This window comes from Centroberyx affinis, unplaced genomic scaffold (genome assembly GCF_046629955.1).
Source record: "Centroberyx affinis isolate AG114_WGS23_722 - 3 ecotype Tasmania unplaced genomic scaffold, CSIRO-AGI_Caff_v1 ptg001078l_1, whole genome shotgun sequence".
Taxonomy (NCBI): domain Eukaryota; kingdom Metazoa; phylum Chordata; class Actinopteri; order Beryciformes; family Berycidae; genus Centroberyx; species Centroberyx affinis.
Window position 1 is genome coordinate 539,737 of NW_027279625.1, and position 16,491 is coordinate 556,227.

The 16,491-nt window shown below is 47.4% G+C and overlaps 1 protein-coding gene across 1 annotated transcript in view; it reads left to right on the forward strand.

The window, feature by feature from the left end:
* Positions 1-15,851, forward strand: part of asip2b (agouti signaling protein, nonagouti homolog (mouse) 2b) — a 62,577-nt gene extending 46,726 nt beyond the window's left edge. The window contains exons 3-4 of the mRNA XM_071523292.1: positions 13,572-13,645; positions 14,020-15,851. Of these exons, the coding sequence (XP_071379393.1) occupies positions 13,572-13,645; positions 14,020-14,187 (242 nt within the window). The 3' untranslated portion in view covers positions 14,188-15,851. The remainder of the gene's footprint in view (positions 1-13,571; positions 13,646-14,019) is intronic.
* The last annotated feature ends 640 nt before the right edge of the window (positions 15,852-16,491 follow it).

Consider the following 16,491-nt stretch of genomic DNA (forward strand, 5'->3'; position numbering starts at 1 on the left):
GTCGCAGCCGCGGGACATGTAGACGTCCTCAGGCGTGGACTCTCGTCCCTCATGTGAAATCCGGTGCAGATCGGACAACGTACGCTCAAGTTCACACAACTTCCTGTCGCCAGTAGGCGGCGCTATGGCTATAACCGAATATCGGCACGTAGATGCGTTCAGGCCGGGACTCTCATCCGACATGTGAAGTTTGGGCCAGATTTGACCACGTAGAGTCGCGTTACAACCCACTTCCTGTTTGGTGTCGCCAGTAGGTGGCGCAATGCCTATGGCTCCCAATCGGCCTGTAGATGTCCTCAGGCCTGGACTCTGGACCAGCATGTGAAATCCGGTGCCGATCGGACGACGTAAACTGAAGTTAACGCAGCTTCCTGTTTCTAGGCGAAACATCGAAATTCGCCGCGCCGCCATGGCGACGCCGTTCGACGAACGCTCCCGATCTTCACCACGAAGCGTCATCAAGGTCCTACGGCTTTTCTGACCACATTTGAGGTGGATCTGGTCAACCCGCTAGTAGTAGCACACCCCAGTATAAAACATGTCATTTCCCGTCGCCAGTAGGTGGCGCTATGACTATAACCGAATATCGGCACGTAGACGCGTTCAGGCCGGGACTCTCATCCAACGTGTGAAGTTTGGTCCAGATGTGACCATGTACAGTGGCGTTACAACCCACTTCCTGTTTCGTGGCGAAACACGGAAATTCGACGCCTCACCACGCCCACGCCGTGTGACGAAAACTCAAGCTTTTGATAACTTTTCATCGTCCAGCTTTTTTATACACGTTGACCGAGTTTGACGCGGATCCGATCATTCGCCTAGGACGAGTTCGTTAAAGTACGACCCCTGCAAACGGCAAAAAACGTCCAAAAATGTCAAAATGGCCGACTTCCTGTTGGGTTTAGGCGCATGGTACCAATAGACTTTTTTTTAAGTCTGGACATGATACACGTGCCTACCAAATTTCGTACGTCTAGGGGAAACGTACGGCGAGGTATCATTTGTAGGGGGCGCTATCGAGCCATTTTGCCACACCCATGCGCGAGACCCATAAAATATATAATTTTTCGCCACTTCTGACGCGTGTGCAAAGTTTCGCAACTTTCCGAGCACGTTTAGGCCCTCAAAAGTCCGATTTTTTTGTCCGGCGAATAATAATAATAATAATAATTAAAACTGCAAGCAGTGATGAGCGGGCCCTCGCCTCCGTGTGCAAGTCGGGGCGTGCTGCAGCCGCGGGATGGCGAAACGTGGAAATTCGCCGCCTCACCACGCCCACGCCGTGTGACGAAAACTCAAGCTTTTGATAACTTTTCATCGTCCAACTCTTTTATACACGCTGACCGAGTTTGACGTGGATCCGATCATCCGCCTAGGACGAGTTCGTTAAAGTACGACCCCTGCAAACGCCCCAAAACGCCCCAAAATGTGGCACTCAATTCAAAATGGCGGACTTCCTGTCGGGTTTAGGCGCATGGTACCTATGGACTTTTTTTTAAGTCTGGACACGATACACGTGCCTACCAAGTTTCGTACGTCTAGGACAAACGTACGGCCGTGAGTATTTTTTTGAAATTTGTAGGGGGCGCTATCGAGCCGTTTTGCCACACCCATGCGCGAGACCCATAAAATATCAAATTTTTCGCCACTTCTGACGCGTGTGCAAAGTTTGGTCCGTTTTCGAGCACGTTTAGCCCCTCAAAAGCCCGATTTATTTGTCCGAGTAAGAAGAAGAAGAAGAAAAATAATAATAACAAGCAGTGATGAGCGGGCCCTCGCCTCTGTGTGCAAGTCGGGGTGTGTTGCAGCCGCGGGACATGTAGATGTCCTCAGGCCTGGACTCTTGTCCCTCATGTGAAATCCGGTGCAGATCGGACAACGTACGCTCAAGTTCACACAACTTCCTGTCGCCAGTAGGCGGCGCTATGGCTATAACCGAATATCGGTACGTAGACGCGTTCAGGCCGGGACTCTCATCCGACATGTGAAGTTTGGGCCAGATTTGACCACGTAGAGTGGTGTTACAACCCACTTCCTGTTTGGTGTCGCCAGTAGGTGGCGCAATGCCTATGACTCCCAATCGGCCTGTAGATGTCGTCAGGCCTGGACTCTGGACCAGCATGCGAAATCCGGTGCCGATCGGACGACGTAAACTCAAGTTAACGCAGCTTCCTGTGTCACGGCGAAGAATCGAAATTCGCCGCGCCGCCATGGCAACGCCGTGTGACGAACGCTCCCCATCTTCATCACGAAGCGTCATCAAGGTCCTACGGCTTTTCTGACCACATTTGAGGTGGATCTGGTCAACCCGCTCGGAGTAGTACACCACAGTATAAAACATGTCATTTCCTGTCGCCAGTAGGTGGCGCTATGACTATAACTGAATATCGGCACGTAGACGCGTTCAGGCCGGGACTCTCATGCAGCGTGTGAAGTTTGGTCCAGATGTGACCATGTACAGGCCAGTTACAAGCCACTTCCTGTTTCGTGGCGAAACGTGGAAATTCGACACCACGCCACGCCCACGCCGTGTGACGAAAACTCAAGCTTTTGATAACTTTTCATCGTCCAGCTCTTTTATACACGCTGACCGAGTTTGACGCGGATCCGATCATTCGCCTAGGACGAGTTCGTTAAAGTACGACCCCTGCAAACGGCCAAAAACGCCCCAAAATATCGCACTCAATTCAAAATGGCGGACTTCCTGTCGGGTTTAGGCGCATGGTACCTATGGACTTTTTTTTAAGTCTGGACACGATACACATGCCTACCAAGTTTCGTACGTCTAGGACAAACGTACGGCCGTGAGTATTTTTTTGAAATTTGTAGGGGGCGCTATCGAGCCGTTTTGCCACACCCATGCGCGAGACCCATAAAATATCAAATTTTTCGCCACTTCTGACGCGTGTGCAAAGTTTCACAACTTTCCGTGCACGTTTAGGCCCTCAAAAGTCCGATTTTTTTTAGCGAAGGAGAAAAATAATAATAATAATAATAATAATAATAATAATTCCTTCAGTTTCAATAGGGCTTCGCACGAAGTCGTGCTCGGGCCCTAATAATAATAATAATAATAATTCCTTCAGTTTCAATAGGGCTTCGCACGAAGTCGTGCTCGGGCCCTAACAAGCAGTGATGAGCGGGCCCTCGCCTCCGTGTGCAAGTCGGGGCGTGTTGCAGCCGCGGGACATGTAGATGTCCTGAGGCCTGGACTCTCGTCCCTCATGTGAAATCCGGTGCAGATCGGACAACGTACGCTCAAGTTCACACAACTTCCTGTCGCCAGTAGGCGGCGCTATGGCTATAACCGAATATCGGCACGTAGACGCGTTCAGGCCGGGACTCTCATCCGACATGTGAAGTTTGGGCCAGATTTGACCACGTAGAGTCGCGTTACAACCCACTTCCTGTTTGGTGTCGCCAGTAGGTGGCGCAATGCCTATGACTCCCAATCGGCCTGTAGATGTCCTCAGGCCTGGACTCTGGACCAGCATGTGAAATCCGGTGCCGATCGGACGACGTAAACTCAAGTTAACGCAGCTTCTTGTTTCTAGGCGAAACATCGAAATTCGCCGCGCCGCCATGGCAACGCCGTGCGACGAACGCTCCCGATCTTCATCACGAAGCGTCATCAAGGTCCTACGGCTTTTCTGACCACATTTGAGGTGGATCTGGTCAACCCGCTAGTAGTAGCACACCCCAGTATAAAACATGTCATTTCCTCTCGCCAGTAGGCGGCGCTATGACTATAACCGATTATCGGCACGTAGACGTGTTCAGGCCGGGACTCTCATGCAGCGTGTGAAGTTTGGTCCAGATTTGACCATGTACAGGCCAGTTACAAGCCACTTCCTGTTTCGTGGCGAAACGTGGAAATTCGCCGCCTCACCACGCCCACGCCGTGTGACGAAAACTCAAGCTTTTGATAACTTTTCATCGTCCAGGTCTTTTATACACGCTGACCGAGTTTGACGCGGATCCGATCATTCGCCTAGGACGAGTTCGTTAAAGTACGACCCCTGCAAACGGCCAAAAACGCCCCAAAATGTTGCAAGCAATTAAAAATGGCCGACTTCCTGTTGGGTTTAGGGCATGGCACCAAGAGACTTTTTTTTAAGGCTGGACATGATACATGTGCCTACCAAGTTTCGTACGTCTAGGGGAAACAGAAAGGCGGGGGCTTTGGTTTTGAAATTTTGTAGGGGGCGCTATCGAGCCATTTTGCCACGCCCACGTCGGAGACCCATAAAAGACTTGAATTTTCACCAGTTCTGACGCGTGTGCAAAGTTTGGTCCGTTTTCGAGCACCTTTAGCCCCTCAAAAATGCAAGCAAACTATAAAAATAAAAATCATAAATAATAATAATAATAATAATAATTCCTTCAATTTCAATAGGGCTTCGCACGAGGTCGTGCTCGGGCCCTAATAATAATAATTAAAACTGCAAGCAGTGATGAGCGGGCCCTCGCCTCCGTGTGCAAGTCGGGGTGTGTTGCAGCCGCGGGGCATGTAGACGTCCTCAGGCCTGGACTCTCGTCCCTCATGTGAAATCCGGTGCATATCGGACAACGTACGCTCAAGTTCACACAACTTCCTGTCGCCAGTAGGCGGCGCTATGGCTATAGCCGAATATCGGCACGTAGACGCGTTCAGGCCGGGACTCTCATCCGACATGTGAAGTGTGGGCCAGATTTGACCACGTAGAGTCGCGTTACAACCCAGTTCCTGTTTGGTGTCGCCAGTAGGTGGCGCAATGCCTATGACTCCCAATCGGCCTGTAGATGTCGTCAGGCCTGGACTCTGGACCAGCATGTGAAATCCGGTGCCGATCGGACGACGTACGCTCGAGTTAACGCAGCTTCCTGTGTCACGGCGAAGCATCGAAATTCGCCGCGCCGCCATGGCAACGCCGTGCGACGAACGCTCCCGATCTTCATCACGAAGCGTCATCAAGGTCCTACGGCTTTTCTGACCACATTTGAGGTGGATCTGGTCAACCCGCTAGTAGTAGCACACCCCAGTATAAAACATGTCATTTCCTCTCGCCAGTAGGTGGCGCTATGACTATAACCGAATATCGGCACGTAGACGCGTTCAGGCCGGGACTCTCATCAAACGTGTGAAGTTTGGTCCAGATGTGACCATGTACAGGCCAGTTACAAGCCACTTCCTGTTTCGTGGCGAAACGTGGAAATTCGCCGCCTCACCACGCCCACGCCGTGTGACGAAAACTCAAGCTTTTGATAACTTTTCATCGTCCAGCTCTTTTATATACGCTGACCGAGTTTGACGCGGATCCGATCATTCGCCTAGGACGAGTTCGTTAAAGTACGACCCCTGCAAACGGCCAAAAACGCCCCAAAATGTGGCACTCAATTCAAAATGGCGGACTTCCTGTCGGGTTTAGGCCAGGGCACCAAGAGGCTTTTTTTTAAGTCTGGACATGATACATGTGCATACCAAGTTTCGTACGTCTAGGTGAAACAGAAAGGTGGGGGCTTTTGTTTTGAAATTTTGTAGGGGGCGCTATCGAACCATTTTGCCACGCCCATGTCCAAGACCCATAAAATATCAAATTTTTCGCCACTTCTGACTGGTGTGCAAAGTTTGGTCCGTTTTCGAGCACTTGTAGCCCCTCAAAAATGCGATTTAAGAGTCAGAATAAAGATAATAATAATAATAATAATAATAATAATAATTCCTTCAGTTTCAATAGGGCTTCGCACGATGTCGTGCTCGGGCCCTAATAATAATTCCTTCAGTTTCAATAGGGCTTCGCACGAAGTCGTGCTCGGGCCCTAATAATAATAATAATAATTCCTTCAGTTTCAATAGGGCTTCGCACGAAGTCGTGCTCGGGCCCTAATAATAATTCCTTCAGTTTCAATAGGGCTTCGCACGAAGTCGTGCTCGGGCCCTAATTAAAACTGCAAGCAGTGATGAGCGGGCCCTCGCCTCCGTGTGCAAGTCGGGGCGTGTCGCAGCCGCGGGACATGTAGACGTCCTCAGGCGTGGACTCTCGTCCCTCATGTGAAATCCGGTGCAGATCGGACAACGTACGCTCAAGTTCACACAACTTCCTGTCGCCAGTAGGCGGCGCTATGGCTATAACCGAATATCGGCACGTAGATGCGTTCAGGCCGGGACTCTCATCCGACATGTGAAGTTTGGGCCAGATTTGACCACGTAGAGTCGCGTTACAACCCACTTCCTGTTTGGTGTCGCCAGTAGGTGGCGCAATGCCTATGGCTCCCAATCGGCCTGTAGATGTCCTCAGGCCTGGACTCTGGACCAGCATGTGAAATCCGGTGCCGATCGGACGACGTAAACTGAAGTTAACGCAGCTTCCTGTTTCTAGGCGAAACATCGAAATTCGCCGCGCCGCCATGGCGACGCCGTTCGACGAACGCTCCCGATCTTCACCACGAAGCGTCATCAAGGTCCTACGGCTTTTCTGACCACATTTGAGGTGGATCTGGTCAACCCGCTAGTAGTAGCACACCCCAGTATAAAACATGTCATTTCCCGTCGCCAGTAGGTGGCGCTATGACTATAACCGAATATCGGCACGTAGACGCGTTCAGGCCGGGACTCTCATCCAACGTGTGAAGTTTGGTCCAGATGTGACCATGTACAGTGGCGTTACAACCCACTTCCTGTTTCGTGGCGAAACACGGAAATTCGACGCCTCACCACGCCCACGCCGTGTGACGAAAACTCAAGCTTTTGATAACTTTTCATCGTCCAGCTTTTTTATACACGTTGACCGAGTTTGACGCGGATCCGATCATTCGCCTAGGACGAGTTCGTTAAAGTACGACCCCTGCAAACGGCAAAAAACGTCCAAAAATGTCAAAATGGCCGACTTCCTGTTGGGTTTAGGCGCATGGTACCAATAGACTTTTTTTTAAGTCTGGACATGATACACGTGCCTACCAAATTTCGTACGTCTAGGGGAAACGTACGGCGAGGTATCATTTGTAGGGGGCGCTATCGAGCCATTTTGCCACACCCATGCGCGAGACCCATAAAATATATAATTTTTCGCCACTTCTGACGCGTGTGCAAAGTTTCGCAACTTTCCGAGCACGTTTAGGCCCTCAAAAGTCCGATTTTTTTGTCCGGCGAATAATAATAATAATAATAATTAAAACTGCAAGCAGTGATGAGCGGGCCCTCGCCTCCGTGTGCAAGTCGGGGCGTGCTGCAGCCGCGGGATGGCGAAACGTGGAAATTCGCCGCCTCACCACGCCCACGCCGTGTGACGAAAACTCAAGCTTTTGATAACTTTTCATCGTCCAACTCTTTTATACACGCTGACCGAGTTTGACGTGGATCCGATCATCCGCCTAGGACGAGTTCGTTAAAGTACGACCCCTGCAAACGCCCCAAAACGCCCCAAAATGTGGCACTCAATTCAAAATGGCGGACTTCCTGTCGGGTTTAGGCGCATGGTACCTATGGACTTTTTTTTAAGTCTGGACACGATACACGTGCCTACCAAGTTTCGTACGTCTAGGACAAACGTACGGCCGTGAGTATTTTTTTGAAATTTGTAGGGGGCGCTATCGAGCCGTTTTGCCACACCCATGCGCGAGACCCATAAAATATCAAATTTTTCGCCACTTCTGACGCGTGTGCAAAGTTTGGTCCGTTTTCGAGCACGTTTAGCCCCTCAAAAGCCCGATTTATTTGTCCGAGTAAGAAGAAGAAGAAGAAAAATAATAATAACAAGCAGTGATGAGCGGGCCCTCGCCTCTGTGTGCAAGTCGGGGTGTGTTGCAGCCGCGGGACATGTAGATGTCCTCAGGCCTGGACTCTTGTCCCTCATGTGAAATCCGGTGCAGATCGGACAACGTACGCTCAAGTTCACACAACTTCCTGTCGCCAGTAGGCGGCGCTATGGCTATAACCGAATATCGGTACGTAGACGCGTTCAGGCCGGGACTCTCATCCGACATGTGAAGTTTGGGCCAGATTTGACCACGTAGAGTGGTGTTACAACCCACTTCCTGTTTGGTGTCGCCAGTAGGTGGCGCAATGCCTATGACTCCCAATCGGCCTGTAGATGTCGTCAGGCCTGGACTCTGGACCAGCATGCGAAATCCGGTGCCGATCGGACGACGTAAACTCAAGTTAACGCAGCTTCCTGTGTCACGGCGAAGAATCGAAATTCGCCGCGCCGCCATGGCAACGCCGTGTGACGAACGCTCCCCATCTTCATCACGAAGCGTCATCAAGGTCCTACGGCTTTTCTGACCACATTTGAGGTGGATCTGGTCAACCCGCTCGGAGTAGTACACCACAGTATAAAACATGTCATTTCCTGTCGCCAGTAGGTGGCGCTATGACTATAACTGAATATCGGCACGTAGACGCGTTCAGGCCGGGACTCTCATGCAGCGTGTGAAGTTTGGTCCAGATGTGACCATGTACAGGCCAGTTACAAGCCACTTCCTGTTTCGTGGCGAAACGTGGAAATTCGACACCACGCCACGCCCACGCCGTGTGACGAAAACTCAAGCTTTTGATAACTTTTCATCGTCCAGCTCTTTTATACACGCTGACCGAGTTTGACGCGGATCCGATCATTCGCCTAGGACGAGTTCGTTAAAGTACGACCCCTGCAAACGGCCAAAAACGCCCCAAAATATCGCACTCAATTCAAAATGGCGGACTTCCTGTCGGGTTTAGGCGCATGGTACCTATGGACTTTTTTTTAAGTCTGGACACGATACACATGCCTACCAAGTTTCGTACGTCTAGGACAAACGTACGGCCGTGAGTATTTTTTTGAAATTTGTAGGGGGCGCTATCGAGCCGTTTTGCCACACCCATGCGCGAGACCCATAAAATATCAAATTTTTCGCCACTTCTGACGCGTGTGCAAAGTTTCACAACTTTCCGTGCACGTTTAGGCCCTCAAAAGTCCGATTTTTTTTAGCGAAGGAGAAAAATAATAATAATAATAATAATAATAATAATAATTCCTTCAGTTTCAATAGGGCTTCGCACGAAGTCGTGCTCGGGCCCTAATAATAATAATAATAATAATTCCTTCAGTTTCAATAGGGCTTCGCACGAAGTCGTGCTCGGGCCCTAACAAGCAGTGATGAGCGGGCCCTCGCCTCCGTGTGCAAGTCGGGGCGTGTTGCAGCCGCGGGACATGTAGATGTCCTGAGGCCTGGACTCTCGTCCCTCATGTGAAATCCGGTGCAGATCGGACAACGTACGCTCAAGTTCACACAACTTCCTGTCGCCAGTAGGCGGCGCTATGGCTATAACCGAATATCGGCACGTAGACGCGTTCAGGCCGGGACTCTCATCCGACATGTGAAGTTTGGGCCAGATTTGACCACGTAGAGTCGCGTTACAACCCACTTCCTGTTTGGTGTCGCCAGTAGGTGGCGCAATGCCTATGACTCCCAATCGGCCTGTAGATGTCCTCAGGCCTGGACTCTGGACCAGCATGTGAAATCCGGTGCCGATCGGACGACGTAAACTCAAGTTAACGCAGCTTCTTGTTTCTAGGCGAAACATCGAAATTCGCCGCGCCGCCATGGCAACGCCGTGCGACGAACGCTCCCGATCTTCATCACGAAGCGTCATCAAGGTCCTACGGCTTTTCTGACCACATTTGAGGTGGATCTGGTCAACCCGCTAGTAGTAGCACACCCCAGTATAAAACATGTCATTTCCTCTCGCCAGTAGGCGGCGCTATGACTATAACCGATTATCGGCACGTAGACGTGTTCAGGCCGGGACTCTCATGCAGCGTGTGAAGTTTGGTCCAGATTTGACCATGTACAGGCCAGTTACAAGCCACTTCCTGTTTCGTGGCGAAACGTGGAAATTCGCCGCCTCACCACGCCCACGCCGTGTGACGAAAACTCAAGCTTTTGATAACTTTTCATCGTCCAGGTCTTTTATACACGCTGACCGAGTTTGACGCGGATCCGATCATTCGCCTAGGACGAGTTCGTTAAAGTACGACCCCTGCAAACGGCCAAAAACGCCCCAAAATGTTGCAAGCAATTAAAAATGGCCGACTTCCTGTTGGGTTTAGGGCATGGCACCAAGAGACTTTTTTTTAAGGCTGGACATGATACATGTGCCTACCAAGTTTCGTACGTCTAGGGGAAACAGAAAGGCGGGGGCTTTGGTTTTGAAATTTTGTAGGGGGCGCTATCGAGCCATTTTGCCACGCCCACGTCGGAGACCCATAAAAGACTTGAATTTTCACCAGTTCTGACGCGTGTGCAAAGTTTGGTCCGTTTTCGAGCACCTTTAGCCCCTCAAAAATGCAAGCAAACTATAAAAATAAAAATCATAAATAATAATAATAATAATAATAATTCCTTCAATTTCAATAGGGCTTCGCACGAGGTCGTGCTCGGGCCCTAATAATAATAATAATAATAATAATTCCTTCAATTTCAATAGGGCTTCGCACGAAGTCGTGCTCGGGCCCTAATAATTCCTTCAGTTTCAATAGGGCTTCGCACGAAGTCGTGCTCGGGCCCTAATAATAATAATAATTCCTTCAGTTTCAATAGGGCTTCGCACGAAGTCGTGCTCGGGCCCTAATAATAATTCCTTCAGTTTCAATAGGGCTTCGCACGAAGTCGTGCTCGGGCCCTAATTAGCAAGATCGGTCGAAAAACATGGCCGCCATCAACCAAAATATCTTCGCAAAGGGCGGGGCTTAGCAAATATTGGCCATAACTCATTAACCATTTGTCCGATCATCATAAATCTTGGTAGGTAACTTCAGTCCGTGTTTGCATTTTGAGCCTGACCCATAGGGGGTGCCACAAATGCCACAAACATGTATCTGAAAACCCTGTGGACAGAATTTCACCAAAATTGGTGTGCATGCTCTGGGGGCAAGTATTAACCAAAATCTGAAGTGCCATATTGATCGGTGCAAGTGGGTGTGGCCTATCACATATTTGCTCATAACTCAAGATGCCTTTGAGCAATCCTGATTAAACTAACTGGAGACATCCTGCGCTATCTCCTGAACATACACATCGAGTTTCGTTCAAATCTGATGGACGGGGGACGAATGGCAGAACTTTGAGTGCACAATTATTGAAATGCTGCATACAGCATACTTCCTCTTGCCAGTAGGTGGCGCAAAGACTATGACTCCTAATTAGCTTGTAGATGTCCTCAGGCTTGGACTCTTGTCCAGCATGTGAAATCTGGTGCAGATTGGACAATGTACACTCAAGGTAACACAACTTCCTGTTGCATGGCGTAACATCGAAATTTGCCGTGCCGCCATGGCAACGCCATTCGATGAAAACTCCCAATCTTCACAATGAAGCATCATCGAGGTCTTAAGGCTTTTCTGACCACATTTGAGGTGGATTCCATCAACCCGCTCGGAGGAGTACAGCAAAGTATAAAACATGTCATTTCCTGTTGCCAGTAGGTGGCGCTATGACTATAACCGAATATCGGCATGTAGGTGTGTTCAGGCCGGGACACTTATCAAGCATGTGAAGTTTGGGGCAGATTTGACCATGTACAGTCCAGTTATAAACCACTTCCTGTTTCGTGGCGAAACATGGAAATTCGACGCCTTTCCACGCCCACGCCGTGTGACAAAAACTCAAGCTTTTGATAACTTTTCATCGTCGAGGTCTTTTATACACGCTGACCAAGTTTGACGTGGATCCGATCAACCCCCTAGGAGGAGTTCGTTAAAGTACGACCCCTGCAAACCGCCAAAAATGCACAAAAATGTCACAATAAATTCAAAATGGCCGACTTCCTGTTGGGTTTAGGGCATGGCACCAATTGACTTTTTTTTTTTAAGTCTGGACATGATACACAAATTTTGTAGGAGGCGCTAGCGAGCCATTTTGCCATGCCCATGTGCAAGACCCATAACATATATAATTTTTTGCCACTTCTGACGCGTGCGCGAAGTTTGGTGAGTTTTCGAGCACCTTTAGCCCCTCAAAAACGCAATTTTTAATTCCACAAACGAAATACAATAGGGCTTCGCACTGAAGTCGGTGCTCGGGCCCTAACAAGTAGGGTGCTTGGTCTCACTCCTTCTTTAAACAGAATTAAACTAGCTCAAGTGACTTTGCTCACTTTTGTGAAGCCTGAAACCCGCTCGTTGCTGCTCACGGCTTTAATTTTGGCTGATTGAGCTGCTTCCTTCCATGAAGCGAAAAAAGGTTTGAACCCTGAAATTGCCGCTTGCGGCTATATTTATATTTGGATGTGCTACATTCTTATAGTGCAGGGCTGAGGGTCTGAGCATCAGCAGGAGGAAATGGGGGATGGAGGCATGCAACATCACAGAGGTGAAAGAAGTAACTTTGGTGATAGATACGGTCTAAACATCTGGTCAGAGATTACCCCAAGGTTTCAAACCTGCAGCCAGCAACTGTGAGGGAGAAGTCAGTGTCTGTGTGGGAAAGGGATTTAGAGGCCAAAAAGGAGGATTTTGGATTCTCTGCATTTGAACTTTTGTGAAGTTGGATTGTGCTCAGGCTGTATTAGCCAGTGTCTGAGATGAGGAGGAGTTCGCTTGGGGTTGTTTCAGAGTGCTTCAGGATTGACATGGTTCATATTGTTTTATTGGCTAGATGGGACAATAATACATTAAAAGAAGGGAGATTAGAGAAGAGGCTGCAGTCACTGAGGATGTTAGGGGAGGATTTTGCTTTCTACTTTCACAATACTTTTGAGTTGAATTTTGTTTTTCAAAATCCGAACCAGGCCGGCATACAGACTGAGGATCATTTGGATTTTCATTGGGATTAATGGGTGGGGTTGATGGCATGATACACTAATGCAGTGGGGGAAAAAACATACTACATTTATTCTACGTGCCATTCTCAATGCTCTGGGCTTTGTGGCGCTGCTGTCAGATGTACAGAACTTTGAAACATTTGTTATTTTGCAACCACAAGCCACAGCAAACTGAAACCGTCTTCAATTCCTCTGGAATAATAGCTCCTATGTCATTGCAATCATGCAAAGAAGGAATGTACTTTCTTCAAAGTAATACAGTAGTGTGGCTGCATTACTGGGAATCCAGAAAGATAATGATGGACAAAGATGCTTTTGGCATGGAATAACAAACCACCCAGACTTGCTGTAAAGTTAGCCCAAAAAACACTTAAACAAATAAATTAACAAATAAACACTTACCCAGTGGACGAAGGAGAGAAAAACAAACCATATCAAGCACAAGCCATATCATAGCTGCTTATGGTACGTGATATATACACTGAAAAGAAAATAGGCCTCTTTTTTTTTTTTTTTACAAATCTGTGTAGAAGTTCAAATGGATAGTTTCAAATGATTGTATCACACAGTATTACAGTTAAAAAGAATAGTTTTTGGCACTTGGTGAAAGCCTCAATATCAATCTTTTAAATATACACGTCTCTTGCTCTTATTTCACTGGGATTCCACTTCAGGTGAGAGAGTGTGTTGTGATTCCTCGGCCTGGGAGACCACTCTCAGACCGAATTCAGCTTCTGACTGATTGATTAACAGCATTTGATATCTCCATATGTCCAATATTTCCATCCCCTAGTGTGGAACCAAGGGAAGCACAGACGGCTGTTTGCCAGGCGAAGGATCTCTCCGCCACAGGGAAGTCAAATTCCTGTAAGTTTTTTTTTTTTTTTTTAGCTAGCCTTCTATTTCAAATATGTTAACAGAAGGATCTCCTACAGCGCATGGAGCTTCATGCTTGGCAGGCGTTTCTGTGCAGAAACGATAATCCACTTCATGATCCAGACCCTTGGCTTTGATATTGTCTTACTCTCTCGCTCTCTCTCTCCCTCTCTCTCCCTCTCTCTCTCTCTCTGCGTGCATGTGTGTATGCAGGTGTGTGTCTGTGAGTGGGTGGATGAGCCAATCGGTGAGTTTTAATGGGGATTTTAGATTTTAGACTTTTATTTTTGTTGTGAGATGTTTCATCAAATCTCTCTCTCTCTCTCTCTCTCCCTCTCTCTCTGTGTGTGTGTGTGTTGTTTCAGAAACTCAAGCCAGACGCGGTGACCCCTGCACGCCGCTGTGGCCGCCTGATGGAGAACTGCTCCTCTCATGTGCCGTGCTGCGACCCCTGTGCCTCCTGCCGCTGCCGACTCTTCAACACCATCTGCCACTGCTGGAGAATGGGCCCCAAGTGCTCAAAGAGGACTTAGACGGAGCGTACACACACACACACACACACACACTCACACACAATCACACACAGACACACCCAAAACACATGGACGCCTCTTCTAATACAGGGATCTACAACACAGGTGCAGTACAGACAATATTAGTACGGTGCAGAAGAAAGTACAAAATATTTGGAATACCGGCTCTTCCCATGAAATAGATTTATCAGGTGAAAAGTGAAGCTTCTAATCCCTTGTGGATTCCACTATTAAATCTACTTATTTTGTCAAAGGTGAGATGAAGGGGATGAAGGGGGTGAGACATATGATATATTAAACTTATGCTGAACCTTGGGTTGTGTAGCTTCCTGGACATGATATAATCCCAAAATTGACGATTCTCTGTTATCTGTTGCTCCGGTAGAGACGATTGGAGAATTTCTCTCTCTCCATTCATTGCCATTGTATGGTGAAACAGCTCAAAATTACACTTGTAGCACATGAACAAAGCAGATTTTGACTATATAAAAACTAGTCATGTTGCTGAATTGTTACTTTCTTTATGTTTATTAAACCTTTCAGTTTGAACATGTGTAACACCAAAATCTGGTTGGAGGAAACTTATGCCAATGGAACAAAGAAAATAGTATGTTTACCAATATTTGTAAATAGGAGAAAAAAGGTGGGAGACAAGACTTTGACAAAGCAGATTCTGCTGATTTATAAAAAACGAGTCTCTCACTTTTTTTCCGGTTATATCATGGCCAGAAAGCTACACAACCCAAGGTACTGCCAAAGTTCACCATCACTTTAAGTCTTCAGTCAGCTGAGGCATGGATATGCGAAAAACAAAGTGGTGTAATTGTATATTAGGAAGATGTTCCACATATTCTGTACGCTCAGTGTATATAAGCTCAATCATGACATAGCAGTCATTAAAGAAATGTTTACAAGATATCTAACAACCCAACACATGTCAGTGTAACAGGATGAATGACATGTTATTTCATGTATGTAGACAATCACGTGTACAGTGTGTGTTGTGCCGATTGCGCCTTCACCTTGGGTATTTCCCATGTATTTGTATTCCTGCTGCTTTTGAATATCTTCACTGTTTCTGCTCTCAAGCCATGTTGACCTTGTTGGGAACACCAAATACCTGGATTTGCATTGGAACATAAATTTCTGCTTTAAACTCAGAGACAAAAAACACACCAGATTTGGTTCGTCAAGAGTTATAGAGCAGATTTTCCTTTTTTCCGATGCAAATCAAGCCTTGGAGTAAAGATTGTGGTTATTTTTGCTATTGAACAAATACCTTGTAGCCTATATTATCCTTCTTTGTTTGTTCTCTCCCTCATACCCACCGGAAAATTGTTCTTTTTTAAATGAGAGTTACTCTTAAGCAGGGCTGTGGGTCCCAAATATGGAATTATCAATTGTTCATGTGTGGCTTCATGGAAAAAGAAACCAAAGTTAATTCAAGAAATATCAGACATGGGATCAAAAGATCGCCGAGATAGCATCAAAAAAGACACAACTATTTTGAAATTGTTTGCTGGCAGCTATCTTGTGGATAAAGGGGTACAAACTTTGACTGGACCAGGATGATTATGTTGAAAGCAGAGCTAATAAGCAGTAAGCCTATGTGTGAGTGTATCCAGGAGGGACGTGCAAAGAGACACATTCAAGTTACCTTGTAAACTGCCAAATAAAGCAATCTTAATCTCTTAAATTCCATCAAGACTGTTTCTGGACCGTGTTTTGTCCCCATGTCTGCTCTCCCACTGTTGGAAACTGAAGGATACATGGAAGGAACTCAGGTGTAATGCAGCATTTAACAGCAGCTAGGATATTATAGCAATGCATATTATAGAGGTAGAGTGAGACCATCATCATCTGTACAGCGTTGAACACAGGAGAGGTGTGAGCATGTGCTGCTCATTGATTATGGAAAGCAACACACACACACACACACACACACACACACACACACACACAGCATTGGAATTACGCCTGGATTTTCCATTGCAAAAATGATTTGTACATTACGTATATTGCATAGTATACAAATTGCATGGGAGACGAATGCAGCCAATTCTTCATGTAAGTGCTTCATGACAAGCAAATTAGACCTCAGGGAAATTAGACCTTATTTCCCACTCAGCATATGTATATTTCTCTACACACAGAGCTCAGTAGCACACCAGCTAATGTGAGCTGTAGAAGTTTACCTGCAGACTAAATGCACTTGGCACCATGAAGTGATAGAGGAACGCCGGTCACTCTTTGAGTTAATGCTGACCCATGTGGAGCGGCTGTGGAATCTCTTGGTATCAAAGA